The sequence below is a fragment of the Garra rufa genome, chromosome 2 (genome assembly GCF_049309525.1).
Source record: "Garra rufa chromosome 2, GarRuf1.0, whole genome shotgun sequence".
Lineage (NCBI taxonomy): Eukaryota > Metazoa > Chordata > Actinopteri > Cypriniformes > Cyprinidae > Garra > Garra rufa.
Genome location: NC_133362.1, coordinates 15,743,389 through 15,758,158, shown reverse-complemented (window position 1 = coordinate 15,758,158; position 14,770 = coordinate 15,743,389). Strand labels below are relative to the sequence as shown.

Below are 14,770 nucleotides of genomic sequence, written 5' to 3'. Positions count from 1 at the left end.
TATAAGCCACTTTTGCTGTGTGCTTAGCGTCACTGCCCTGTAGGAAGGTGAACCTTCTGCCCAGTCTGAGGTTCTGAATGCTGTGTACTGGGTTTTCATTAAGGCTATCTCAATATTTTGGTGCACTGAGCTTTTCATCTACTCTGACGAGTCCCTCAGTCCCTCAGGCTGCTATGACCACACTTTATGGCTGGGATGCTACTGTGCAGCTGATGAGCAGGGTCTGGTTTCCTCCATACATGATGCTTGAAACTGAGGTTCATCAGAGCAGAGAATCTTGTTTCTCACAATCTGAGAGTTTTTTTGTGATTTGTTGCAAATTCTAAGTGTGTTTTCATGTGGAGGATTGAGCTTGGCACACCACCACAAACACCAGATTGAAGTGTTGTAGTGATGTTTGTCCTTTTGTTTTTCCCATCTGCATATGATCATAGAGCTCAACTAGAGTGACTATCAGCTTGTTGGTCACCAGTCTAACCAAGGCTCTTCTCCTTTAATTGCTGTTTGGCCAGGAGGCCAGCTCTAGGAAGAGTCATAGTTGTTCCAAACTTCTTTCATTATTGACTACATGCTTCTATGAAACTTCAATGCATCAAAAAAAAAATTTCTGAACTCTTCCCCAGATGTGTGGCTTGACGCAATCCTGTCTCTGAGCTCTCCAGGCAGTTCTTTTGACCTCAGGGCTATGTTTTTTGCTCTGATTAGCATTTTCAGCTGTTAGATCTTTTATTGAGAAGTATGTGCCTTTCCAAATCATACTCATTCAAATTAATTTGCCAAAGGTTAACTCCACTCGAAATGTAATAACATATGCAATATGAATATGAATACAATGAAATCATTTCAGTTTTTTATTTCAAATAAATTTGCAAAGTTGTTACAAACCTGTTGCTTTGACATTATGGTGTATGTAGCGTATATTGATGTGGAGAAAAAAAAAAGTTATTTAAAGCAGTTTAATATAAGGCTGCAACATAAAACGTGAAAAAAAATGAAGGCGTATGAATACTTCTGCAATACTTGTATACTCATGAACGCATGAATACATTTTGAATGAAGTCATTATTTTTATTTTCTTTTACCTTTACCTTCATAAAATTACGGTTGAACCACTGAGGTCACATGGACTAGTTTCACAATGTCCTTTCTACCTTTTTGGGCCTTGAGCAATGTGTCAGTTTGTGTTGCTGTGTATGCAGGGTGAGAAAGCTCTTGGATTTTATCAAAAATATCTTAATTTGTGTTCTAAAGAGGAACAAAGGTCTTACAGGTTTGGAACAACATCATTTTTGGGTGAACTGTCCCTTTAAATGTAAATGTTGTGTTCTTTGTAGCAAAAAAATCTAGACATGCACTTAATGAACCTAAATACTAACCTGAATCTTGACCGCAATGACAACAGAAATCAGCTCCTTGTCAAGTTCCTTCATGACCACTAGCTTCTTCAAAGTCAGACTACACAACCTACAAACAAAAGCAACAGCGTTATTAACACAAATATGTGACCCTGGACCACAAAACCAGTCATAAGGTTAAATTTTACAAAACTGAGATATATACATCATATGAAAGCTCAATAAATAAGCTTTCTATTGATGTATAGTTTGTTAGGATAGGACAATATTTGGTCAAGATACATCTATTTGAAAATCTGGAATCTAAGGGTGCAAAAAAATCAAAATATTGAGAAAATCACCTTTAAAGTTCTCCAAACAATGTTCTTAACAATGCATATTACTGATCAAAAATTACATTTTGATAGGTTTACAGTAGGAATTTTACAAAAAATTTTTATGTAACATGATCTTTATTTAATTTCCTAATGATTTTTGACATAAAAGAAAAATCAATAATTTTGACCCATACAATGTATTTTTGGCTATTGCTACAAATATACCCCAGCGACTTAAGACTGGTTTTGTGGTCCAGGGTCACATATGTGATTATAGTTGACATTTGCCTAATCGGGAAGCAATCTTTGCAATGAGCATGTGAAAAAAGTACCATGGTTTACAGCACAAAAGTAAATGGGTGAACTATCTCCTAACTTTACTCCTGGTTTACAGACAGGAATAGACAGTTGCTGTTTATCAGTAAATGTTTGGGAATGTTATCAATATGTTTGCTCCTGAAGCAGGATGTGAGTTGATAATCTTGTTTTCTCTATCCTGAATTTCTTATCAGTAAGGCACTGTATGAACCTTCCTTCAATTTCCAAAGAAAACTCAATCTTCCTGAGAACAAATTAAACTATAAAACTCAGCTGGGAGAAACTCTACAGTGCAGACTGATTCAGGTCTGAAGCTGAATACAGGCCCGTAGCAGCTTTCAAATGGCACAGATCAGTTCAGAAAACATCTGAAATTCATGGGGATGATAAAGTGGTGTTCAGGGATTTCAGTAAACTGGAAACTTGCAAACAAAACCGTTTACAAAATGTTCCATTGAGTATCTGTCTGTCATTTTAGGCAGGAGGCACTGTTCAAATGGGCCAAAATCGTTTTACTAAAACATAAACACACACCCTCGCTCTGACAATGCAGTAAACCTCAACACTGTACTGAGAGACAATGCAAATGAGGAAAGAATCTAAACTCCCACATTTGCATCACAGAGCCATACATTTACAGAATTGGTAGACCAATAAAAAACATAAAGTCATTATTTGCTGATAATCTTCCCTTTAGCCAAAGCTCAGAAATTAAATAATGCAGACGGGACAAACTTATGCGCATATTTAAAATGCCATTTGATGTTTGCTCAAAGCTACTGAATGACTTTAGAATGTTTGAAAATAATGTACAAGCTGCATACTTTTATGATGCTTTTGTGGTGATTTCTGTCATTTAAGAAGCTTGGCAGCCATTTACTTTAATCGTTTAGAAAATAATGTGATGTTTTTGTCATTTTTGGGGTGAAATGTCCTTTTACATACTGACTGTGGAGGGAAAGAACCCTGTCACAGAGAGCGAATGAGATAACGTCAGTCATGCAGGGAGAGAGTCAGAGCGGAGATGAGTCAGTATTGTCAGGAATGTCGCAGTGGGAAGTGATCAAGGGACCGGAGAGGCCCCTAGAGGCCCCAGAGCAGCCAGAACAGAGAGGGAAGCCAATGGAAACGGACCACATGCATGCACCTCATAGAATATTAATGAGGAAACCCTTTATATATTCAAATCACATCGCAGGTACTATGAGGACAAGGAGGAGAGAAAGAGAGAGGCACACAGTACAATCTCTCAAATGATCTGAAGGCTGGTATTGTTCACACACCATTCTTACTTTGACACACACACACTCACACACACAAACAAAAGCCATTCTTCTTCCCTGAGCGATTAGCATGCTAACTCTGACCGCAACAAAGGAACACAGCCGTTTTGAGTAGATTCACACATTTCTCTCTCACATACACACACTGACACAGATTAAAAACTATTTTTGCAACCGCAACAACACAAACTTAATGGTTTGTTATGGAGGTTGCGGCTAATTACATAAAATTCTTTACATACACACATTTCTCTCACACATACACACACTAACTGATTAAAAACTATTTTTGCAACCACAAAAACAAAGAGACCTATTATTTCTACGGTGCCTAAAATGCGGATGCTATCACGGAATCCAGTCATAGAAATGTAAATAACTGTATAACACGGAATGTCAAGGAATTTGCCAAATTTTAGATAAATAAAACAAAAGTAGGTTAGTACACTTAACACAAAACATGATATGGACTAGTGTCTGTGAATATTAAGTCAAAAATAGTATTTAAATATGAATCCTGCATGTTCTGCGCGTGAACGAATGGCGCAGATGGGCGGTTTTGTTTACTACATACATAATGAAGTGAGTTTGACGCTAGCTGTGTTTTCAGTCTTTGCTGCCTCAATATACGAGTACATGAACATAAACCCTGGAACTACTCTGAGAGTCATTTAATGACATTTAAAAAAAACTAACTATGAGTCATATTGCATACAAACAGAAACTTACAGGTCTTCACATCAACCCGTCAAAATAAACGTTTGGTTTAACTTGAAGAAACTGTGACAGAGATACATTACTTAATGGAATAAAAGACTTTATGCTTTTAAGGAATTTTTACCAAAAAAAAAATATTTACCATAAAATTGTAAATACACACAGTATTTCTGAAAAAAAAAAAAAAATTTAAATATATATTTTTAATAAAATCAATTATTTAGAAATGCTTTTGGTTATTAAAATGGAATGAAACCATTAAAATGGACTTTTAATTAATGGAAAAAAATTAAACATTTAAAAACAAAATAAACAATCTATAAATAAGAGATGAAAACTTAAAAAGCTTAGAAATTTAGACATGTTGCCTTGACAACTCATTAAAGTAAAATACATTTAAGCTAAAGTACTAAATATTAAAAGGAATAATTGAGCGAAATTGGGGAAGATTATTATAATGATGCAACAATGTAAATTTTGTTTCTAAAATTTGTACGATTTTGCAGTTAAATTTAGCTTAGGTTTTCCCTAATAAATTAAAATCAATAAAAATTTTAAAATTAAATAAAATAATATAAAATTTTCCATCAATCAATTAATAAGAAATGCTTTTGATTATTAAAAGTGAATGAAACCATTAAAATGGAATTCAGAAAAAAATATGGAAAAAAATAAAACATTTCATAGGGCCTTAAAAATTAAATCTTTGTTAAACGTGCTGTTAAATTGTGTACATCATTTTGATAATTTTTCATCATTTTGATTAATTACACATGCTTTTTTAATTGATATTTTTTTATTTAACCTTTAAAAACAGAGTCTAGAAAAATTCAAATGGAGAAAAGAAAAAAAAAACAGAATCCATAAAAATTTAAATAGAAAATCGGAATTTAGAAAAAGAATAAAACAGAATTTGGGGAAAAAAATAAAACAGATTTCACAGCACCCTAAAAACACAAACTGTTAAAAAAAGTTTATTATTAAAAAATTAGGCAAATTTTAACATTTTAAATTAGTCTATAAACTAATATATTTAGAAATAAAACTAATTTACATTTAAGCAGTAGAAATTGCATTAACAGTAAAAATTCTTTCCATCCAGGCATGATTTTCCTACATTAAAAAAAGCATAAATTAATTACAATAAAACAGATAATGCCATTTGTAGAAGACATCTAATTGTACTTTGTACATATAATTTACAATTTACATAATGTATTCATTACTGCATTACAGTAATGAGAATGGAAATTTTAAATTACAGTACACTAAAGTTAATTGGGGATTTCCTACCTAGTTACAATGTAAATGACACAAAAAATGTAATTGGTAAGACTTTACAATAAGGTCGTTTGTTAACATTAGTTAATGTATTATCTAACACGAACGAACGATGAACAGTACATTTATTACACGATAATCGGTTAATGTTAGCTAATAAAAATACATGTTAGTTCAAAGTGCATTAACTAATGTTAACAAACACAACTTGTGATTTTAATAATGCATTAGTAATGCTGAAATTAAGATTAATAAATGCTGTAGAAGTATCTATGTTAACTAATGAAATAATGTGGCTTAGGTTCACCTAATAAAACAGCAATATCTCAAGTTAATCACACGCACTCAACAAATTACAGATTGTAGTTTTAAACAGTCAACACACTATTTATAATAATTACAAGGAGTAAAAATAATTGATATTAGTGAAAGCTGTGTCAGAGGTTGATCACGGAGACCACCAACAAACACAACAGGAAACAATGGCCACACACAATTTTATGTTCTGTTTTCTCAGTACAAAGGCTGATTATTTCAGCTGGTGTGGTGTGAGGTGTGTGTGCTGTGTTTCTCACTACACACACTCTCTTGTCAATCAAACCCCTCTAATAACTACGTACAACCTCCTATAAAGATCTAACAGCGCTCAATGACCTCTCGCAGAAGAACAGAGACTGTTCATCCTCTCCTGAGTTAAAGATAAACGTGTCTCACTCCACTCAGCTGGATCCAAACTCAATCACGGCTCCATTACACACACTCTCCTACAGATACTGTGTGTGTTTCTCTCTGGCAGATGCTGCAGAGACTCTGAAAGCACAGAGGGAATTAGAGCAAAATCAATTTCATTCGTTTCTCATCACTCCTGACTCCTGTTACACGCACATCTACTGTAACTGTAAGTCTGGAAGGGCAGTGCTAAGGGGTGAAACCGTGCTCAGGTTACGGGCCCGGACAGAACACCGGGATTAGACGATGCATTAGTACACCTAAGAACTGACACCAACATTTCACAACAGTCAAACAGTCATTGTGGGTAGATTTACACCCTTAAACCTGCAGCTCTGACTACGTTTAAAAAAATGTCCATTAGATAAACAGAAACTCCTTATCATTTATGTCACTAGTGGCAGCAAACTGAACTGGATTCTGTTTTTTTTTTGAGTGCATGACCTTGACACCATAAGGAAATTGAATTTACCTAATGGCAAGAGCTTATAGCAGGACTGTGATCAGTGTTGTCACTGTTAACTAAAACTAAAGCCATTTGAAATCTTTTCATTAATTAAAAAAAAAACTGAAATAAACAAACTATAAATAAAAGATGAAAAGCTTAAAAAAAAAAACAGCTAATTTTACAACTAAGTAAAATATGTTTAAGTACTTACTATTAAAATAAATACAACTAAAATAATTGTAAAATAAAAAAAATCAAAGCAAAATACAACTAACTAAAATAAGTTTAAGCTAAAGTACTAAATATTAAAATTAATAAAACTAAAATAAAAAATATCAAAGCGAAATTGAGATTGATTATCTACTTAACTATAAAGAAAATGATGCAAAAAAAATTGTTTTCTAAAATTTGTATGTTTTTGCAGCTAAATTTGGCTTAGGTTTGCCCAATGAAAAGATGATTATCTACTTAATTACAAGGAAAATGATGCAAAAAGAAAAAAAATTGAAAAAAATAAATAAATTTTGCTTAATAAAAGGTTTGCCCAATTATTAAACAAAAAAAACCCTGAAATAAATAAACTATAAACAATAGATAAACTAGAAACATAGAAATTTGGAAATATCGCCTTCACAACTAACTAAAATAAAATTTGTTTAAGCTTAATTACTATTAATTAATATTAATAAATATGAATATAATTAATATTAAAATGAATAAAACTAAAAAATATCAAAGCGCAATTGGGAAAGATGATTAATTATATTGTAATGAAATTATATTATGGTTAATTATAATGAAAATGATAGGTTTGGTCAATTAATAAAAAAAAAACCCCCTGAAATAAACAAATTATAAATAATAGATGAAAAACTAGAAATTTTGAAATTTTGCCTTGACAGTTAATTAAAATAAAATATGTTTAAGCTACAGTACTAAATGAATGTACTAAAAAATGAATACAATTAAAATACAAAATATCAAAGTGAAATTGGAGAAGATGGTTATCTACTTAATTCTAATATTATTATTTTTTTTGCAAAAATGTAATTTTTATTTCTAAAATTTGTGTGATTAAATTTGGCGGTTGCCCAATTAGTTAAACAAAAAACTAAATATTAACAAAATATAACTAATAGATTACAAACTTTAAAAAAAAAAAACTAGAAATTTTAAAAAAGTTGCCTTTACAACTAACTAAAATAAGTTTAGGCTAAAGTACTAAATATTAAAATTTAAATAACTAAACTAAAAAAATGTAAAGCGTAATTGAGGAAGATGATTATTTACCTAATTATAATAATAATAATTTTTTTTCTAAAATTTGTATAAATTTTGCAGTTAAATTTAGCTTAGGTTTGCCCAATTAATAAAAAAAAAAAATCCTGAAATAAACAAAGATGAAAATAAAATAAGTTACTAAATAACTAAGCTGAAGTACTAAATACTAAAGTTAATAAAACTAAAATAAAAATATCAAAGCAACAGAAATATTACAAAAAGGAACTAATAAAAATGACAAAAACAAAAAATTAAAATCAAATTAAAATGAAAAGTGAAAATATAAAAAAGCTAATTAAAAATATTAGTAAACAATTTTTTTTATAAATAATACTAAATAATACACCATTGGTTTGTATTAGTTCATGTTAACTTCAGCATTTACTAATGCATTATTAAAATCAATTATTAAAATGCTTGTTAACATTAGTTAATGCAATGTGAACTTGAACAAGCAATGAACCATTTTCATTAGTATAAAAAATATTAAGTTTAAAATTAAAGATTAACAAATACTGTAAAAAATGTATTGCACACTGTTCATTCATGTTAGTTAATACATTGACTAAGATTAACTAAGATTAATCACATTTAACTTTCAGGAGATTTCTTTCTTAGACTGACACGTTTACTATTAAAACAGGATTGGTGGGACATATAAAAACTTTATCCCTTACCTAAAAAAAAAAAAAAAAAAAAAAGTTATATATAGTAGTCAACATTTGAAGTGGATCAAAACCTTTCATCAAAGTTGTCCTAAAACCAATATATACCAACTTTGATTAACTTTTTTGATGCACTTCAAATGTTGACTACTGTATATCGCAGGTTAAGGATAGATTTAAAAATATATTGAAATATATATTGTTTAAAGAAAATTTCAGGACAAAATAATATGTTAATCTAATGGGCATTTTCATATAGTATATAGTTACAGCACAGCCATGAGCTATTGTTTTCAACACAGTTGCAAATAGTGTGATGGGGAGGGACATTCATGCTCTAGAGAGCATTTGATTGGACAAAAAAGTAGTACTTGATGAGTCATCAATATTTGGAGTCTATTTTCCTTGAAGTGCAAGTTTTAACTTTACAAATCAGCAAACATTTAGAAGTACGCTAGCAAAGACTGTCTCAAAGCTACCAGACGTAGACCAAAAGCCACAAATCCACTCGGATTTCATAGTTTTTGTTTACGCATGTCTTCCAAGTGTTTAAAAGGGCAGTTTCCATGCTGGACTCGTGTGCATGTGACCTCATCAGAGAGACGGTCCAAATATTCTGCATGTGTCTGAAAGTGAGTAAACCCCTGAGAGCTGACCTACATTCACTTGTAGAAGCTAAAAACACACACAGGTTCTCACACACTATTCTAACAAGGTCAGCTTGCTCCTAATTAGCTCAATTTCAAAGGCTTGAATACTCCTTAGTGTAAATTATGGAAGAGACACACAGGCTAAGCAGTTTGTAAGTTATTTTAAGTTATCACTGGTATGAAAATCACATGACCAGTAAACACTTTCTATTTCATCCATATAAACCTGGAAATAAAAAATAATGCAATAAAATAAATATTAAATAGAAATGTATACACTACCAGTCAGTAAGATTTTGTATGTTTTTTTTAAAGAAGTCTTTTCTACTTACCAAGTCTGCGCTTATTTTAATCAAGATACTGCATTATGTATACTACATAAATATTTTTACTATTTAAAATAACTGTTTTCTATTTATTTTTTATTTCTATTCTGAATTTTAGCATCATTACTTCAGAAATAATTCTAATATTCAGATTTGCTTTAAAAAAACATTTATTATTATTATTATTATGTTGAAAACAGCTGAGTATAGTTTTTTTAGGTTTCTAAAGGGAATAATTATAAAAATGTTTCTTGAACAGCAAATCAGCATATTAGAATGATTTCTGAAGGGTCATGTGACACTGAAGACTTGGGAAATGATGCTGAAAAGGTAACTTTAATCACAGGAATAAATTACACTTTAAAACATTTTTAAATAATAAAAATATTTTACAATATTACTGCTTTTGCTGTATTAAGGATCAAATAAATGCAGAAGAGACTTCTTTAAAAAACATTACAAATCTTACTGTCTGAAAACTTTTGACTGCTAGTGTTAGTAAAGGAATCTCAGCAGATTTGTGTCATTGAAGTCATTTCTACAAAAGGTCAAGATGTTCTTGTTTCCGCTGAAGCACAAGACGTTCTTTGAATCATTCTCAAATAATGATAGAGAACACAGATCACAAACGTAAAATGTGGGCAAACCAAATACTTAGAATTTTTTTTCTACTTTGTAATTAAAAATGAAGCATTAAATTAGAAACAAAAGCAGGAGCATTTGCACTAGTGGTTTGAATCCCCCCGTATGCGAATTCAGGATAAGCTGTGTAGTTTTTACACAGAAAACCACAAATGATTTGTTTATCTGAAACTCTGAATATTGTTTTCGAACTTCAAAGACCGTCAAAACTGGAGCAGAGAGTCGAGATAACCTACACTGTAATCTCTCCCAATGACTGTAATAAAACTGCATGAGTGAGAGAGATATGGACTACATAAACAGAAATTCACTCACAGTAGATTTAAATTCATTTCACCCCGGTGAGATTACAGAGTCCCTGACCTGTGTATGACAGAGAGACGGAACAAACGACCACTGATCCTCTTAACCCGGACGGACAGACAGACAGACAGGAGAGATCGAGTTAACCTAAGCCTTTAATGGAGATAGGAGAACATAAACCAGTGCAAACAATCCTTCTGTGTTTCACCTGAGCACAAGCACACATTTCACTGGACATACTCGGCTGACTTTATTCAGCTCATTAAGTGCAGATGTGTGTTGACTTTCAGCAAACTGCAGTTAAAGACTAACACATGCTGAAAACATTTGAGTCAACATGCACATGCAACTCCTTCCCTTGTAAAAACAACTGACCTACATTTTCCTACTCTCTCACTGGATCACACACACACACACACACACACACACACACACACACACACACACACACACACACACACACACACACACACACACACACACACACACACACACACACACACACACACACACACACACACACACACACACACACACACACACACACACACACACACACACACACACACACACACACACACACACACACACACACACACACACACACACACACACACACACACACACACACACAAACATAAAAATGCTGATTAGTTGCTCCTGCTGCAAAAATATCTCCTGTAGCACAATGTGAGTCTTTATGTTTTTAAAAAAATCATAAATGGCCTACAAATGCATCTATACAGTGTCAAGTATTTGTAACACACTTGACTTGATGCATTCATATCATCGCATTAGATGAGAAAATATCAAACAAAGCAGCATTCATTTTAAAGCCGGCAGAAGCACGCTTATAATGTGTGGCTATGTCAGTAATGAAAACTGGAAAATTGACCTTTTAAAATTACTTTTAAAAATATAGCTGCAAGCAGCGATTACTAGGGTTCAAGAGCTTTAAGGCATTTAAGCACATATAAAGATATTTAGTAAGCCTGTAACCACCTAAATCAATGATTTAAAAATGCATTTTTGGCAAATCCAGGTCATTTACCACACAAATATGATGTTTTGTAATGTCTATAAGCATCCTTAAAACTTTGCAGGCTTGTTTAGAATCACCTGTCGCATGTGCTCACTAGATTCGTCAGGTTTTGAGTTTTCGTTTAGACTTTATAGGCTTTTGGGTATATTTGGACAGGCCCCTTTTCTAAACAACACCATTATAGCTTCCCAAAGGATCAATTATAACATTTTTTGATAATTACTGACCTAGAGAGAGTACAGAGAATTGTACTGCAGTTTTATTTTTTCAGATTACCTAGGACTAGTTTGCAAAAGTATATATTTTTTTTTTACATTTTCTCAATCATTTAGCAGTTTGATTGACAGCAGTGGTTCTAGAGGCAAAGTTGTCCAGAATGAACATTTCATTCCAATCAACCTCCATATACCTTGTTTAATAGGTGCGCAAATATTGTTGGCCTATGGCGGCTATGTTTTTTTAGATACGCAAATGTCCTTATAGCCATTTGTGGCACTTTGGACCAAGGCCGTGTGTACCAATTTTCATGTTGATAGGAAAAATGTTTGCAATACTTATGGCCGTTTTTAATTTTTTTACTGCACCAAGTGGCCCAGCTCTGTCTTTTTTTTATGTGACCAGATTCAGCTCTTACATATGCGCTGTAAGTTTGGCGAAGATATCTCATTCCGTTTAAAAGTTATAGCTGATTTAGCGAACGTTTTGGTGTCCTTTCGTGACAGAGAGTAAATAGTTTAACTTTTTTTTTTATTAATATTCACTTTTCAGAGAATCTCTGTGCATTTGATTGGCCGAAAAACCTACAACTAGTTAGCAAAATTAGTTTTGTTTTTTTGTTTTTCAAAAAATGCATGATATACCGGTACTAGTATCGCGATACTAAAGCTTAAAAATATCCGCGGTGCCATTAAATTAACAGAATACTGCATGGCATCATGGTATCGTGACACTTCAGCTAGTGTAGTATCGCAAGTAATTTTTATGGTATCGCGACAACCCTACTAGATACAGTAAATTAGGGCTGGGTAAAAAATATATATATTGATTTCTCGATTTTAATTGATTCTCATTTTTATAAGACGATATAGATTCTTAAATCCCAAGAAACGATTAGTCTAGCCTGTTTTCAGTTAATGTACGAAACATTGTAGGAGATGAAATAAATATGCAATAAATAGCGGATGCAATATGCAATAAATCACAATACACTTTGTGCTTTGTTCATTTTGATATGAACAAGTCTCGGATTTAAAATTCTGTCCAATTTAAAACAGTATTCAAACAATAAATGTTGTTTTGGCGCTGTTTAATGTGGAGTGACAGATTGCTGTAGTGCCTCCATTTATGAGTAGAGGCATGTGAACTGATCATCTCCTCCACTTTAATACCAGTTTTAGCACGAAATAAACATAAATTAACATCAAAAGATGCACAAAGACGTCAATATAACAGCTTGTAAACAATATTTCATGTAACATATTTACCTCAGAAAAAACATATTCGGTAACTATACATTTGTTTTAAATTTGTCAGCCAGAAAAATTAACTCTAGAGAGGAACGTTTTGCTAAATACATGCACCATATATTTATTAGAATTTTTACGGTTCTTCAATTCATGACAGCCACCAATAAAAATGTTTATATTTAAAAAACTAATTGGAGTAATTTAAGCTTTTGTATATGGAGTAGAAATATAATTATGTAATTGTAACTTTATTATTACACAAACTTCATTGAGTGTAATTTAGGCTTTTGTATATTAATCCGTTAATTTTAACCTTCAATGTGCTTTTTTTTCCTTGAGAAGATTGGTTGTGTACTGTACCTGACATTTTATCAAATAAATGCAGTCTTGGTGAGCATAAGAGACTTCTTTAGAAAAAAAAAATTCTGAATGGTACTGTACAAACCATTAGAAAAATATGTAAGTATTTAGACAATTTCTGGTTTTCAAACTTTTAACTGTGAGAAAGGGTCTACTTGAGGACAATCAAAAACAGTGCAAATGTGACACCAGTTAAAACATTACATTGTCAACCTCACTAAGTGCCTAGCCCTAGTCAGTTGCTGCATAACAAGTTCACCATCGTGACCCACACCTCTTGCATATGACCTATAAGCATACAGACTAAAATTCCCACGCTTTACAGGACAAACTAATAAAATACCAGATCTGAAATGCAGAACAGAAAACAGTGCAGCTGACTGAAAACTGTGAACTGACATTCTCTATTTGAGCATATATATTTACACAGTTGTGCATTGTTTTCATATGCAGTGTTTGGTCGAACGCTGTGTTACTTTCTTTTGTTGCACGACAAACAGACACACCTGCAAGAAGAGAATTCACCGTGGCCACAGCATTATTTAAACACAAACCCGACGTGCACCACTGCCGTGTGGTCGTGCACATGCGATCAGGATGTTCGTGCTAGTTTTGCATTCTTGATAACCATAATTCAAAGCCCTACTGCTGCCGGCTCACACCGGGGCTTCTGGGAAAGAGCAGGTCATGGTCCACAAACCAGCTATTTTCGTCTTTGGTGTGCAGACTCCCAGAATCCCCGGGGTGTAAGGCATCTGTTCTTAGGGTGTGCTCACATGCCAATTTTGCTCTGGAATCTTCTGAATCCCTGGACCTCACGGTGATGTTGATTATCAGTCTTTACAAAGAGCTGCAGTGCTAATAGACTTTGATCGACAGGGTTTAAAATAAATCTTAAGCACAAAAATATCAATGCAAATGAAGGTAACATGGTTTATGAAGAAGGATCTAGGTCACTTGAAAAGGAACAGTCCACCCAAAACCGTCAATTCTGTCATCATTGACTTACCCTCGTGTTGTTCAAAACCTATACGTTTCTTTAGACCAGAAGCAGGATTATTGACCTTATTTTGGACCACATGCAAATTATTAACAAATGTAGACACCGGCTAAAAAACATCAACCACCAAACATTGCAGGCTGCTTTCGCGAACCTGATGAACTTGGTTTGAAGTTCCTGTGTGGTGTTTCATATGATGCAGGTGTAAAATGAGACATTAGCAAACATTCAGAACAAAGTCGGAGGAATTTTATAGTCTGAACGACTGGCTATTGACTTTAGGAGGTGTGTGTGTGTGTGTGTGTGTGTGTGTGTGTGTGTGTGTGTGTTTGTGCTTATGTCTCAGTCCTTGTTAACCAACCTTCAGACTTAACCAGACTTGAATCTAAAGGAACCAAACACAAATAGAGAGCAAAACACACACACCCATAAACACACACTCATCCACACACACCTACCCCCCGTCTTACTGTAAATGCTGAGTAAGCAGATAGCTGCGCACTGGTGTGTGTGTGTGTGTGTGTGTGTGTGTGTGCAAGAACTCACTTCATTTCCTGCCATACGCGCAGGGAAATGATAAATTGTTA

General features: G+C 33.1%; 1 protein-coding gene across 3 annotated transcripts in view; it reads right to left on the bottom strand.

The window, feature by feature from the left end:
- Nucleotides 1-14,770, bottom strand: part of pacs2 (phosphofurin acidic cluster sorting protein 2) — a 52,405-nt gene that overhangs the window by 27,252 nt on the left and 10,383 nt on the right. For all 3 annotated transcript variants that reach the window (XM_073833762.1, XM_073833763.1, XM_073833764.1), the window contains exon 2: nucleotides 1,377-1,464. In XM_073833762.1, the coding sequence (XP_073689863.1) occupies nucleotides 1,377-1,464 (88 nt within the window). The remainder of the gene's footprint in view (nucleotides 1-1,376; nucleotides 1,465-14,770) is intronic.